Source organism: Ammodytes marinus (assembly GCF_949987685.1).
Source record: "Ammodytes marinus genome assembly, chromosome: 11".
Classification (NCBI taxonomy): domain Eukaryota; kingdom Metazoa; phylum Chordata; class Actinopteri; order Uranoscopiformes; family Ammodytidae; genus Ammodytes; species Ammodytes marinus.
In genome coordinates this window covers 22,022,724-22,037,046 of record NC_137215.1, presented here as the reverse complement: position 1 = coordinate 22,037,046, position 14,323 = coordinate 22,022,724, and the positions used below count along the sequence as shown (strand labels likewise).

The window sequence follows — 14,323 nt, the reverse complement described above, 5'->3', positions numbered from 1 at the left end:
TCATTGTGAGCTTTGCAGGTAAAACCATTAGATCTGCTAGGCCTTGTTTAAGAAAATTGTCCTTCAATCTTTGTCAACTATTTACTTTATTTACTTTAAATACACCTTAAATAAGTGATTGTCTAATGGATTTGTCTTGCATTACAGTTTAAGAGATATATAGCAATGGCACAATTTACCCCATGGTATTCTCTCCAACCGCACAACTTACACCACACCGGGGGCAAGTTGTGCAACAAGACAACTTTTTTTCCGAAAGCTATATTTCTTCAACAGTTTATTCCAGATCCAAAGTTTTTATTGCCAGGGATGCACAACATCCTTAAATATATGTACATATTTGAGTTGGAGACTTTACTGTCAAGGCCTTACTTTAAAGTCACTTTGAGTGAAAAGTTGCACAACTTAGGCCACTCTCCCCTACTAGTCACAGGGGAGCCTTTACTCTGATACTTTTAAGTATAGATTGCTGATGATAGCTGTCCTTTTCCCTAGGGTAAGATAATGACTGACTTAACATGGAATTGTTGTGTTGGTATTCTTTGTTAGATAAAGCCAATGAAGAGCGGACCCTGCGATGCCTTTTCATGTTTTGCTGTAACCAATATGCAGTGACCCATTTCAAAACTCAATCCATTTATCAGTTACGTCATTAGTGGAGAAATTTGATGGCAGGGGTGTTGTTGGAGATAGAGGCAGAAAGAAGCCTATAAGGAGACGGGCCCATCATAGGCATTCCATGGTGTCCCATGCGAGACTGGTGAACTCTGGGTAACCTGGCAGCTTGGCACACAGAACCCTAAGGGTCAGGGGCATCCACAGAAAGAGCCCGGCATGGCACAGGATGGCATGCAGCTAACAGACAAAGTAGCGCACGGCCACTGAGTGCCACCGTTCTGATTGAAGGAGCCGACGTCTGTTTTGACTCCTCATTTGTGTCCGCTTGTCATGTGCGTCTGTCTGCTGGTGGATGTGTCCCACTGCCCTTTCTCCAGAGGCCAGCTCGAACCAGAAAAGGCTGGTTCCCTGATAAGAAAAGCCTTTTTTGTCTCTGTGTTTTTCCCCCCTTGTCCCCCTCTGCTCACACTGTCCACACCACCCCGCTATAATGGAGGAAAATGAGGCAAGAGGTTGCAGCGGGCAGTGGCTGCAGAGCCAGACATGGAGGGGGTTTACTGCTCTGCAATAAAACGGAACAAAAAAACAGAAATATGCAGTCTGAAGGAGAGCTTTAGCTAACTCCAGAGGGGAGCAGCAGAGCAGGGGCCGGAGTTGGGGAGCATGTGTGTGTGTGTGTGTGTGTGTGTGTGTGTGTGTGTGTGTGTGTGTGTGTGTGTGTGTGTGTGTGTGTGTGTGTGTGTGTGTGTGTGTGTGTGTGTGTGTGTGTGTGTGACTTGTACGACTGCACAGAGAGAACAAGGTGAATCTCTACTATACAGTATGAAAGGGGACCCAGAGTGTCCTATAGCAGAGAAGACTTGCACTTCTCCATAAGGACGGCTTTTTTATCGGAAGCCGTGCAAACTCCAGCCAGGGACCGAATGTTGAGCAGAAAAGGCGGAAAACCTGCCTGAAATACAAGCTGGTTTCTGCCATATATACCGAAGCCAATTCCAATGATCCTGAGGTTCTTGCAGACGTTTACACACACACAAACAACAAAACCCATACTTCCATGCGCAAACGAGTACATTCACTCAACCCTCAAACATAGACAGATCCTGAAAACTCTTTACAACCATCCACGGTGCAAAAACACACTTAAGAAATTCCAAGTTCTCTTCATTGCAGTACAAAAATGTCCAATACTGTGTGTGTGTGTGTGTGTGTGTGTGTGTGTGTGTGTGTGTGTGTGTGTGTGTGTGTGTGTGTGTGTGTGTGTGTGTTTTTTTTTTTTTCTTCAGAAGGAAGTGAGGGAAAAAAGAGGTGTTAATAAAGATTTAAGGGGGGGGGGAGTAGCAACAATGGAAAAAGCATATGAAAAAGCCAGGGATGAAAATATCTGTGTGTGTTAGACTGAAGGCTGATAGGTGTAATTATAGAGGCAGCGGTACTCCCAGCCTTTTCCTGTACCTCTGTGCAACTTTTCAACACCACCAGTCCTCCCCCCATTATGCGCCCGCCCTACGTGTGTGTTAAAGGTAAAGTATACACACACACACACACACACGCTCTAGCCTCCACACAGGAAGGGAAAGTCATTCTGCCAGCATGATCCAGCGGTCGAGGCATGTGTGCGAGCCTCTAAGCGTTCCCCCTGGGCAAGTAGACACACACACACACACACACACACACACACACACACACACACACACAACTACAGTTCCTGTATTGTCTTTTTTCTCTCTCTCTTTTTCTATCCTTCGATGGCAACCGGAAATAATTAACCCCTCCTTCACACACACACACACACGCCCTCCCTCCACAGGTGTGAGTGTGTGGTCTGATAAGAGGTGGAGCTCCTGTGCGCTGATAGATGGGACCATACCACTACCTTTTTTTTTACGACTTGGTTTTTCACACCGGAGGTCACTGCCTTTGCTTTACTTTACTTAGATTTCATTATTGCTGTTTTTTTCCTGGGGCACAACCTAGAGTAGGTGTCTAAGCAGGAAGCTAGCAGGTACGGGCAACTACAAGATGTTGGGCCCCCTCGATGAGGCTGACGAAGCAGCACAACACCTGGAACATACTCACACACTCACTCACACACTCACACACTCTCTCACACACACACACACACACACACAGGCTACACTGTCTGTCAGCATATTGAACAGAATGAGAGGTCTCTGAGGTGCTTACTAGAAAGATGATACTCATACAGACACATGGATTGCTTGCTGTGTGTGTGTGTGTGTGTGTGTGTGTGTGTGTGTGTGTGTGTGTGTGTGTGTGTGTGTGTGTGTGTGTGTGTGTGTGTGTGTGTGTGTGTGTGTGTGTGTGTGTGTGTGTGTGTGTGTGTGTGTGTGTGTGTGTGTGCATGTGCATGTGTGCGCGTTTGTGTGCATGTGCGTGTGTGTGTGTGTGTGTGTGCATGGGTGAGAGTGTGTGTGTGTGAGTGTAACACTGCAAGGAGAGGGCTGACGAAGTAGGAGAGAGATGGAAGCAGCAGGATAAATAAGCAGCAGAGCAGAGATCTCCAAATGGTGCATCTGATTAAAGAAAGCACTCAAGTGTTAGTTCTGCCTTCATCATTTTCTTATCACCGCTGTGTCCATCTGTCCCCCTCCATCAACTTCTCCTCCTCCTGCTCCCTCACTTCACCTTCCCTTCCCCTTTTCCCACACATACCCACCCCCCCCTGCTACCACCCCTGCTGACCCTGCCGACCTGACCCTGACCCTCACCCAAAACCTGTTGACACTTCCAGCATGCCCGATTGTTCATGGGAACCCAACCTGCCAGCACACATTACTAGTACTAACGCATGGCGAATGCGACAAAAAAAATATATAAAGATACAGCGTTGTTGTGTAAACTTAACAAATGCAAGTATCAGACACGTGCAAAGCAGCCGGCGCAGGCCCAGACAGGCACCTACAAACACACCTTGCTCCACTTGAAGAGAGTTTACAAGAGTCCAGGGATGCACACGCTAGCTGGGTTGAAGAGTTGAAACACTTCACTGCAGATTTTTCATCTCTCTGCAAAGTGTCATCCTTAGTACTTCTCTGCACCGCATGAGAGGGGGGAGCCTCTCTATCTCTAACATACAGACACACACACACATACACACACACACACAGACACGCTCACACTTTTTGCTCGATTTCTATCAAACAGCTTTCTCTTCTTCCCTCCCTCCATCATCACAGTCATTTTGCCTCCCCTCTCCTCTCCTCTCCTCTCCTCTCCTGACGCACAGGTCCATTTCCAAACCCACCTCTCTATCTCTCTCTCTCTCTCTCTCTGGCTGACAGCTATTACAAGTGTCTCTCAGGTGTGATGGATTCAGGCTGCGCACCACTTGCCACTATCTCTTCGTCCTCTTTTGCACCATCTTGGCTGGCAACAATTAGTCTCGCAGCCCGAGTGACTGCAGCAAAAAATGCAGCAAGCAATTCTCACCAGTAATGTCCCCTTGATGTCTGCTTGCCTGTCTCTCTCACTGTCTTTTAGGAACGTAATAGCCAAACAACGATGTAGGCAAAGTGGCGTGAGTGGAGTTTTTATGATTCCTTTACATAAATATTATTGTCAGAATATAGGCTGCAAGTCTATTCTACCGTCTCCTCACTGTTGCGTTCTGCACAACGGGATATGGTGGACTTCAATGTAATGACTGCCATCTCCGAGGAACACACTCAGCATGCATGCAGACACATAGGCAGGCACACACAAACACACACACACACACACACACACTGCCAGATCACATTATCTCTGCTGCCCGTCTTATCCCTCCTTTTTTCCCCTCTCCTCTTTCCTCTGTATCCTCCTCACACAGTCAAACCCCAGGACTTTTCTTCCTCTTTTTTGTCTCTCCCTCTTTTCTGATGTCCGTGTCCCATTCACATTCAAATCCCTCCTTAGCTGTTTTTTTTCCCCTTCTTCTTCATTATGACAAAGGAGCAGCTCCCAGCTCCTACTGGCGTCCATGGCAACAGCAGGCCCTTCAACCCTCATCAAGGCATTCTCCTCTGAACCCCACCCGACCCCTCTTATCCTCAACATCTCCTTAGGCTGAAGAAGCCTCTAGTGGCCCTCAGGGTAGAGTTTCCCCTCTGCTTGGCTCCTGGAGATTCCTCTTGAGAATTCAATATCACATTTCTAAACCGCAACAGAAGATTATTCTCAGAACTGGTGCATGTGCCAATGATCTCTTTCAATTCATCATCTAAGTCGACGAATTGCCAAAACTTTCCAAAGCCCAGATGTCTTGTTTGTTTCAACAGCACAGTCCAAACCCATCCATAACGATAGAAAACAGAGGAGAAGGAGCAAAATCCTCACATCGTTGCGCTATTTCTTGCTTGAAAAATCACTGAATTCATTATTTGATCATCAAAAAAGTTGCTTTCCTATCGATAGGCTAATCAGCTAATCAGTTCGGCTCTAAATTAAACATTTAATTTAAGTGAGCAGGAGGCAGGCATGAGGCTCAGTGCCTTGTGGAAAAAAAACACACATACAGGAATGATGTAAGCCAGATCCAGGAATCCAATCTGTTACTTGTCACAACAGCTACTCTAAAAATATGAACAATGTGTTGCAACATTATCTATTTAAAAATGCTCCCGAAATGAAAAAGTAAACAAATCGTTGATTACTGTTGGAAGAGAGATGTGTTACTATTTTTGAAATCAGTGTGTTATTTCTAAAACAATGCATTTTTTATTTAATTCAATGTTTTGATTCAGTACTTTCCCTCCATCATACTGCATCCCTAACCCTTGCTGGCTGCGCTCCCTCTCTCTCTCTCTCTCTCTCTCTATCTCTCTCTATCTCTCTCTCTCTCTCTCTCTCTCTCTCTCTCTCTCTCTCTCTCTCTCTCTCTCTGCCTCCTGCCGTATACAGCGGACAGTCCACTGAGACCTGAGGCACAAGCTGGCACAAGTATCAGCTCTTCCCAGCCTCTTATCAGACAGGTGTGAAATTGAGCGGTGGAGTGACAAGCTATTTTCTGGCACATCAGCCAAGGCAAACATCAATCTACTTACACACACACACACACACACACACACACACACACACACACAAACAGACTCAGGCACAACCACCAACACACACAAACCTTCCAGATTAACACCGGCCAATGGCAGGGGCTAATAAAAAGTAATTGTGTGAAGAAGGCCGTATATTCATCCCCCAACTGCCCCGCGGTCACACCACCAGCCGACACACTGCGTTTGTTTAGAGTTCAGTTCCATTGCCATCGTCACAGTCACATACACACACACACACACACACACACACACACAGACACACACTCCATGTCATTAACCGGCCAGCTGACACTTTTATACTTTTACAACCGTACTCCTACTGTGTAGATAGCACAGTATTACAGATGGGTAATAAGCCTGCAACTCCTTGACATTCCCACCTTTTACACACACTGACATACAACTGCCAACACTTTACTGAAAATATGGTCTTCATTAGCAGCCTATAATCACTGTAAATGAAATAAATGCTATTGCTACTTTGTTAAACATAGGCTGACAATTATTCTTATTTAATGAAGGTACATTATAAAGGCTCAAAGAGCAAAAAAAAAACATGCATCAAATAAATATAGAAAAATGTGCCAAGACGGCAATTACGTTCCAACTGTACCCAGAAACTCTTCAAGGAATAACACTTGTCGCTTTTTGACAAAGGCTGAAAGCATGAAAGACTCATCTGTGACGCATAATGTGGCCTTTATTCATTTAACCACTCAACCCTTTTGAAGTGTTTGCCTCCATGCTGATCAGAACATTTTTTTTCTGAAGAACAGACTTTGGCAGGGAGTGCAGTGAAAGTACAGCCAAAACCATGAGCCGACTTTTGTCAGCTGCACTCACATTCAGCCTGCATTCCAATGCGCCTGGTGCCACACTTATTCCACATTATATGTAAAAGAGGGGCCCCGAACAGACCACAGAGCAGACCATATCTATTCTAAAGACACACATACACACACACACACACACACACACACACACACACACACACACACACACACACAAACACACACACACACACACACATACACACACACACACACACACACACACACACACACACACACACACAAACACACACACACACACACACACACACGCACGCACACACACACACCTCCCAGCATTGTTATTCTGCTCAGTCAGAGTATTTTAATCTCCGTGCAAACGCAGAGTGTCTGGACAAGGTAAACACTCTCATGTAAGATACTGAAGTGGCTACACAGCAACAACAATAGGCCTGTTGTGCAGGCCTTAACCTCGCTCTGCTTCTACTGTTACAGCAGCCGCAGGTAAACAAACTGGCAGGGCCACCAGGGGTGCAGGCGTGGGCTCCATAGAGACAACATTGATATGCAATCTGATGGATCTACAGCAATTACTGCTCTCCCACACACACACACACACACACACACACACACACACACACACACACACACACACACACACACACACACACACACACACACACACAGGCAGCGGTGAGGCCGAGGCTCGAGGGTAGGGGAGGAGTGTAAATCCTAAACATCTCAGTAGGGGTTTTTGTTATTGGGACACAGAGGGCAGGACCAGCCAATCTGTCTCCTCATAACATCTACCATGCCCTGCAGGTGAAACCAGCACTGGCCATCAGGAAGGAGGCCACAGCAACCAAACTGGAAGCTACAGTGGACACGCTGATTCAATCACACACAGCTTGCCTTGCGCACAAATCTATATGTTTGCCATGTGCTGTACGGAGGGGTCAACTGATTCAGGATCAGATAAGCAAGGCCAGGTTCTGTGTGCACTGCATCATGTGACCCCCCCCCCCCCACCACCAGGTCTAGCCACTTAATCTTTAGTCACATGACTTCACCTCTGCCGAAGCGCTCTGTAATCTTTCCATTTAAAAGGAGAAGTCAAATATGCACAAATCCTCTTAGACCCATTTTTTTTCCTGGAGGATTGTCTAATTCTGGTCAACTCTCTCAAACTGTCTCCCTTCCCCCTGGGTCCGCTCTGTGACCATGTATTGTAGGGTATTGTCCGGGGTCATGTGGGGCTCTGAACCCACCGGCTTGGAGCCAAACAGTCTGCCACGGAACAAACACAAACATAAACAGAGGTGTAGAGGAAAGCTCAGACGGCCTCTCATCAAGGTAGGTAAGAATCATACCTGACCTCTACAGGGCAAAGGGCAGGGGACAGAGTGCATGTGTGTGAGTGTGTTTAGAGAGAAAGAGAGAGATAGATGGGGGGATTTGGCTTAGAAAAGGCAGTGGTGCTGGTCTGTTGTTGGCCTAACTTACAATTAGCATGCTGATTAAAGCCCTTGAACAAAAGGGCTTTGGAATGTGAGTTGCCATCCATCACAACAACTCTAATTAGCTCGTCCTCTGACCAGACTCACAGACTGGAGACAGAAAAATAAGACAAGCCTCAAAAAGAATTCTTTCTTTCAAAACAGAAAAAAAGATGTCTGTTCAAAGAAAACCACGTTTCACGCGATGTTTCTCAAAAGTATTGTTTTTGCCATTAAAAAATATATGTGGCTTTCAAATATTTCCATTCCCAAACCAATAGAGAACGGAGCACAGGCAAAGAAAACTCAAAGAAACAAAGCAAAAGAGCCTCAACACTGTATTCCTCATTTTTTTCTTTGTGCTTTCTCCAGGCAAAGCGGGGCATGAGAGAAATGCCAGCATAAACACTGTCCCACCCTCCTTCACAGCTCTCCCTTGTCCTCCCACACACGGTCACAAACCTGCCTTTAACACTCCAAGTCCACCCCTAAACTAGCACGGACCATCGGCCAGAGAAATCAAACAAAACAGTGTGAATCCCAGCTGAGGAAAACACGAGGCCTGCCGTGCTGAGATTTGTTGTTTTCCCTTCTGTTTATTTGTTTTAATCCCCCCCCTCCCTCATCTCACCCAAAATCTGGCGTGAACTTTTTACGTACAACATTCTTTCTACTTGTTAGATTTTATGTGACGCTGAAATGGAGAGAAGGAGTCAAACGTCTTGGTTTGTCTGCAAGAAATTTCAAATACTAACTTTTTTTTAAAGATATTTGGGGTGCTTTCACCTTTATTGGATAGTATAAAGAAGCACAGAGTTGAAATGGGGAGAGGAGGGGGGGGGGGGGGGGTGGAAGACATGCAGAAACGGCTACAGTCGAACCCGGTTCCGCTATGAGAAGGACTTATTGCTCTACCTATGAGCCACCTCAAATACTAACTTTTAAGTGTTATTGTAAGTGAAACTTGAAATAAGTCAAATTACGTAATTCTCTATGTTATTGTGTTACTGTTCTATCTTCAAATAGCATGAAACTGCAGAAATCTAAATAGCCTTTGCTTTGCTGGAGGCCCGTGAGCAATTTCCTCCTTTTGATGTTTCAGTTAAGGACAAGAATTCTAAGGGAAGGATGCAAAAAGTTAAGCACAACTCTAAAGTTGACTTTGTGTGTGTGTGTGGGGGGGGGGGGGGTGTAGTTCTGACAAACTTGACAGACCTACACCTGCTCTCTCACAACAAACCAAAGCAAATGGTTTGTTGCCACCCCCTTTTCTCCAAATCTCAGACTCTTCTTTGCTGTCCCCCTTTTTCCCATGATCCCTTGCTGCTGTTGCTGTTGTTATTGCTTACCTTCAGGTTCCAGAGTGGCCTCCTCGTCTTCCTTGGTGCCGGTGAGTGGCGGCCGGGCCAGGCTGACGGTGAGCAGAAGGGACAGCAGGACAGCGGCCAGCAGCCAGGCCCAGGAGCCCATGCCCTTACTGGGGACCAGAGCTCCCCATGCCCCCCCTACCCTTCTCCTCCTCCCCCTGGACACTGATCCCATCGGAGGGGGTCCGCCCAACCATCAACTGCTGCCGGCTAGGGCCCTGTCACTCACGTGGAAGATTCACCCAATCACCTGGGCTGATGAGAGAAGAGAAAAAAGGGAGAGTTGAGTTTTATAACATCTATTTATTTACATATTTAAACAAAAAAGAAACACAGAAAACAATACAATTTTATTTATTTTATTTAACCCAAAGCAGCACATCTGTAATGTCAAGGTGTTTTAAAGAGAAAGGGATGCCTCCACAGTCCCTTAAAAGTCTCCACAACCTTCGTCTTTGCATTTGTACTCAAAACGTACAACGGGCTCTAACCAAAATCTTGAAAATTGACACACAGCCACATCTCTGGCCTCCATCCATCTTTTGCCTCCTGCTTAAATAAATGGCCATCAAGATAGATAGATAGATAGATAGATAGATAGATAGATAGATAGATAGATAGATAGATAGATAGATAGATAGATAGATAGATAGATAGATAGATAGATAGATAGATAGATAGATAGATAGATAGATAGATAGATAGATAGATAGATAGATAGATAGATAGATAGATAGATAGATAGATAGATAGATAGATAGATAGATAGATAGATAGATAGATAGATAGATAGATAGATAGATAGATAGATAGAAGGGAAGGTGTTGGCAGAGTGATATTTTGGACAAAGCGAGACAGACAGTGTGAAGCCAGAGGAAGGAGCAGCAGTGTGCACACAGCGGTGTTTTCAAAATGCTGTCAAACAAGCCGTGCCACAGACATACCGAAGCTGTGAGCCATCATCAACAGTCAACACACAACCAGTCTGCATCCACCTTTTCTTCTCATCTATAATTATATGCATTGAAATGTGTTTTTCCGAGGAATCAAATTCAGGGACATTCTAGCTAAGTCTTCACAGTTTTGATGTCTCCCTGAGTCAAACAATGCAATAAAAGCTCAAAGATCAGTCTTTTTTTTGAGGACTAGGTTTATTAAAGTGTCATTTCACACAAATCTGCAGTGGATTAATTTTTAATCTTTAGGATAATATCCTCAATCAACTGCTTCTGTTTTTTCCCAAAATGAATAACAAAATATTTTCTTAATTTATGAGTCTTACAATATGTCTTGAAAACATCCCTGGCACAGGACAGATTTAACATTTCATTTAGATGGACACCCTGTTTAATCCAGTGCGCAACAGATGCGTCAAACCTGTTGCCCGCGCTACTGCTGCATCTGTGTTAATTGTACTCGCAAAGGGCTCTCATTGCATTTACGTGAATTGATTATGAGACCACTAAAGGCTTTAATTGAAATGCAATATTGCAATATTGGGACACACACACACACAGAGAGACACACACACATACACATCAAATTGTTAACCAGACATCTGCGACTCAACCGTGCTGAAGTGTCTCTGGAGGTTTGGTGAAGTCACGCTTCCCTGCGCTCCTTCTGCTCCAGCTGGACGTTGCCCATCGATTGGTTTAACCCGCAAAGACACATGTATTATGACTTTTTAAGAGAGCCGATCTGAAAAACCATGCAATCTGATTTTACATGAATCCCCCGGGGATGTGCATGATGCCGGGGTGATTCCATCTTTTGATCAGGGCATCCTTATTTTGTTAGAGAAATGCGCACAATTAAGGCACACATAATGCTGCATGGTGACAGCTTTAGACGTATGAATTATTGATAAATTGTAAACTTCACATTTCAAATGGAGACCGTAATTCGTTTTACATGAATGCATTTGAAATATATTTAGACATTTTCATTGTGTATCTAAAAGCTTTCAAAACTTAACAAAAAGGAGTTTGACGAGTTGTTATTGCAAGCTCTTGATTCAAACCCTTATTGCTTATTATTTTTCGCGTGTTGCATGACGACATGACATTTGGACACATGAGGGATTTAGCTCCATACATGACCACAGCCTTCATTTTAGAAGCGCTCTTTGTATTAACATTTTCTTGGCACTGATTGAATCCCCATTGAAATTCAAATCAGTTGGCTTTTTCCACAATGGGGTCTCATTTGAGCTGCTCAGTGATTTAGGGCTCCGGCACCAAGCAGTGAAAAAACAACTGCGGTCACGGGATAATTGGCACCATAAATGCAATGTAGAAAATTAAGCAAAGTAATAAATAACCAGGACACTTGTTAATGGGTCCTAAAGTGATGATGCAAGGTGCGCCTCACCTCCGAATACATGAGTGCACCTTCATGAGGGATGGTAAACAAAAAATAGAAATCAATAAAGATGTGAATGTCACTTTTCAAAACATAGCTCTAAAGTGCTTATGCGTAAATAAAGCACAGTGCATTGTTTTGTTATAATGCGGCAATATAATTTGTTATTTGTTGTTGTGTCAACTACCAAACGTTATGGAGAATTTTGCATATGCTATTTTACAGACTTATGAAAGAGTCTCAAAAGGGAATAGTTGGTTAGAAAACTGCACTACGCTGCTATAGCCTACGTAGTAAAATAGTTTTAATGTCGTCATGCAGCCTTAAGAAGAAAAGAAAAAAACTGTACAGCCCTGAAAAGCGCAGCGCTTGTCTACTATTTGCCATTACAGCCGAAACCTTGAGAGATGAGATTCTCTTAGGAAGTGTAGAAAATACTTACCAGGGAGGACTGAAATCGTGGAGATCTGTATTTTGGCATGCACAGATAAGGGAGGAGAGAGCATGAGCTGAATCCACAGGGAGGAATGTCTCCAACTCCACAATGCACAAGAAAAAAGTAGAAAAAAGGGGGAAAAAAGCTGCGGAGGCGCTGCCTTTTCTCAGTTTACTATTCCACAATCAGCCGGCATCAACTCAGATCGGAGGATATATTCCAATCCCAACTGGCAGCGTAGTCCAATGCCATGCAAAGAAATCCGAGTTTACACGCGTTATCCTTCTGAAAACAGCTCGGAAAAACCATACCGCTGTCTCCCCCTGAAAACTTTCCTTTCCCCCCGTCACCAAGTTTCTTCTGGGGCGCAAAACATGCCCAGTGTTCCCCCGAGCAGCGCACTTGTCAACTAAAAGAGAAAGTTTGTAGCTACTAATGAGGTGGAACGGTGGTTTTTGAAGTTAGAACAGGAAAGTTGTCCGCTGCAAAATGTCATAAAATCCATCAATGTGCGTTCCCCCTGGTTGAAAAAGAGCGTCTTTCGCGTCTCCTTCTCCTCTTCCGCGGACAGTCCTCGCACTGTTTCTCAGACGCTTTGTCAGGTTTACTAGGTTTTTTCTGCTCCTTACGTCTCCACACACTACTAGCCCTCCTCCTTCACTCCAGTGGGTGTCATTCCCCCCCCCCCCCCCCCCCCCCCCCCAAGCACCCCCATTGTAATTCGAGCCGCTTCCTGGCCGCAGTGCCTTTGGGCCCTGCCTTCCTCCGCCCATCAAACTGCAGCGTTGCCTGTATGCCTGCCTTGCGCTTAAAAAACTTGCTCAAACCGGGTCCAATGCAATGCGAGGCAGTCAGACCGCAGTAACAACGCCTCTCAGTGGCCAAGCAAGTCACGACATCTGCGGTGAGGAGACGCACGCACACACAGAGCATCCATACAGGATATTTAGATGCTGCAGTGGAGGCTGAAGTATTCGGACCACAAATCCTAAATCATAAATAGAAGCACTTTTAAATAAACACATTTAAAAAATAAAGTAAAAGATCTTCTATGTCACGATAAACGTCATACCTTCTGCATTCAACATAGTAAAAGTACTAAAGTATTATCAGCAAATTTTAATTAATTTTAAGGTCTCACATCCCTGATAGGCTACTGCATGAGGGTTTGAGACATGAGCCAATGGAATCGGAGTCAGATTTATTGGCATCGTTTGGGGGCACAGTGGAATTAAAATGCCAACCAAATCTTTATCATTAGTATTTAGAAAGATATGATGAATAGTGACATTAAGAGCACTATATCAGTGCAATAAAATACACATACTACAACATTTATACTACCAACCACCACCACAAAAATAAAAACCTACCCAGAGGCGACAACAAAGGTACTAAAATAAATAAGTATAATGTTGCACTAGGCTAAGAGTATTTATTGCACTATAATAAATGTACTTAATGCACTGCACATGATTGGAAAGTCACCATATTGCACTAGGAGTTATTTAATGCTGTTAATAAAACTGTTTTAAAGTGTGGTGGTCCGTGCTTTGATTGTCATACCAACATATCAGACAGGTGGTCTCCCGGATGAGAAGCATTCTCTTCAATGTTTCTGGGTGTGCAAAGGCAACGGTAGCTGATGGAGATGTCTTCAAAGGAGGACAGTAAGATTTGAATAATGCATTTGCACTATGAATATTTTTACTATACTCGTTGGATAAAGAGTGACTTAGAGGATGCTACTCCTCTTCATTTCGTCTCATAAAGTATCCTAAATTCAATAGTTCAAAGGAGCTCCACTAGTTACACTATGTTAATGAATCAGTAATAATAATCCCACAATCTAATACAATTATATAGCACTATAAAAACACCAAAAATGCATTAATGAGTACTTAGCTGATAAAACTTTCATACTATTTTGCCGTTTTCATCCAGTTTTTGATGGAGGGCTTTTGCTTGTAATGGAACATGGTCATTTTACATTAACTTGAATACATCTGAGTATTATTCCACCATACTGCTTCCACAAAGAACACATTAGTAAAATATTCATGGAATGTCTCCCCACAAAACAAAGGGGATCACAGCAGATGAAAGCTAAGAGGAAATGTATTGAAAGAAGATAGAATGTTATGATGAATCATTTTCAGACTTATAGGAGTAACTGAAGTTCATTACTTTTTCTACAAAT

The 14,323-nt window shown here is 44.0% G+C and overlaps 1 protein-coding gene across 10 annotated transcripts in view; it reads right to left on the bottom strand.

Moving 5' to 3' along the window:
• fgfr2 (fibroblast growth factor receptor 2) overlaps window positions 1-14,323 on the bottom strand; it is a 57,323-nt gene that overhangs the window by 40,559 nt on the left and 2,441 nt on the right. For 9 of the 10 annotated variants that reach the window (XM_080036944.1, XM_080036940.1, XM_080036945.1 and 6 more), the window contains exons 1-2: window positions 12,130-12,752; window positions 9,306-9,578 (exon numbers count right to left, since the gene is read on the bottom strand). In XM_080036944.1, the coding sequence (XP_079893070.1) occupies window positions 9,306-9,498 (193 nt within the window). In that variant the 5' untranslated portion in view covers window positions 9,499-9,578; window positions 12,130-12,752. Of the gene's footprint in view, window positions 1-9,305; window positions 9,579-12,129; window positions 12,753-14,323 lie in introns of those variants that run through there. The other variant, XM_080036941.1, reaches the window with a different exon arrangement.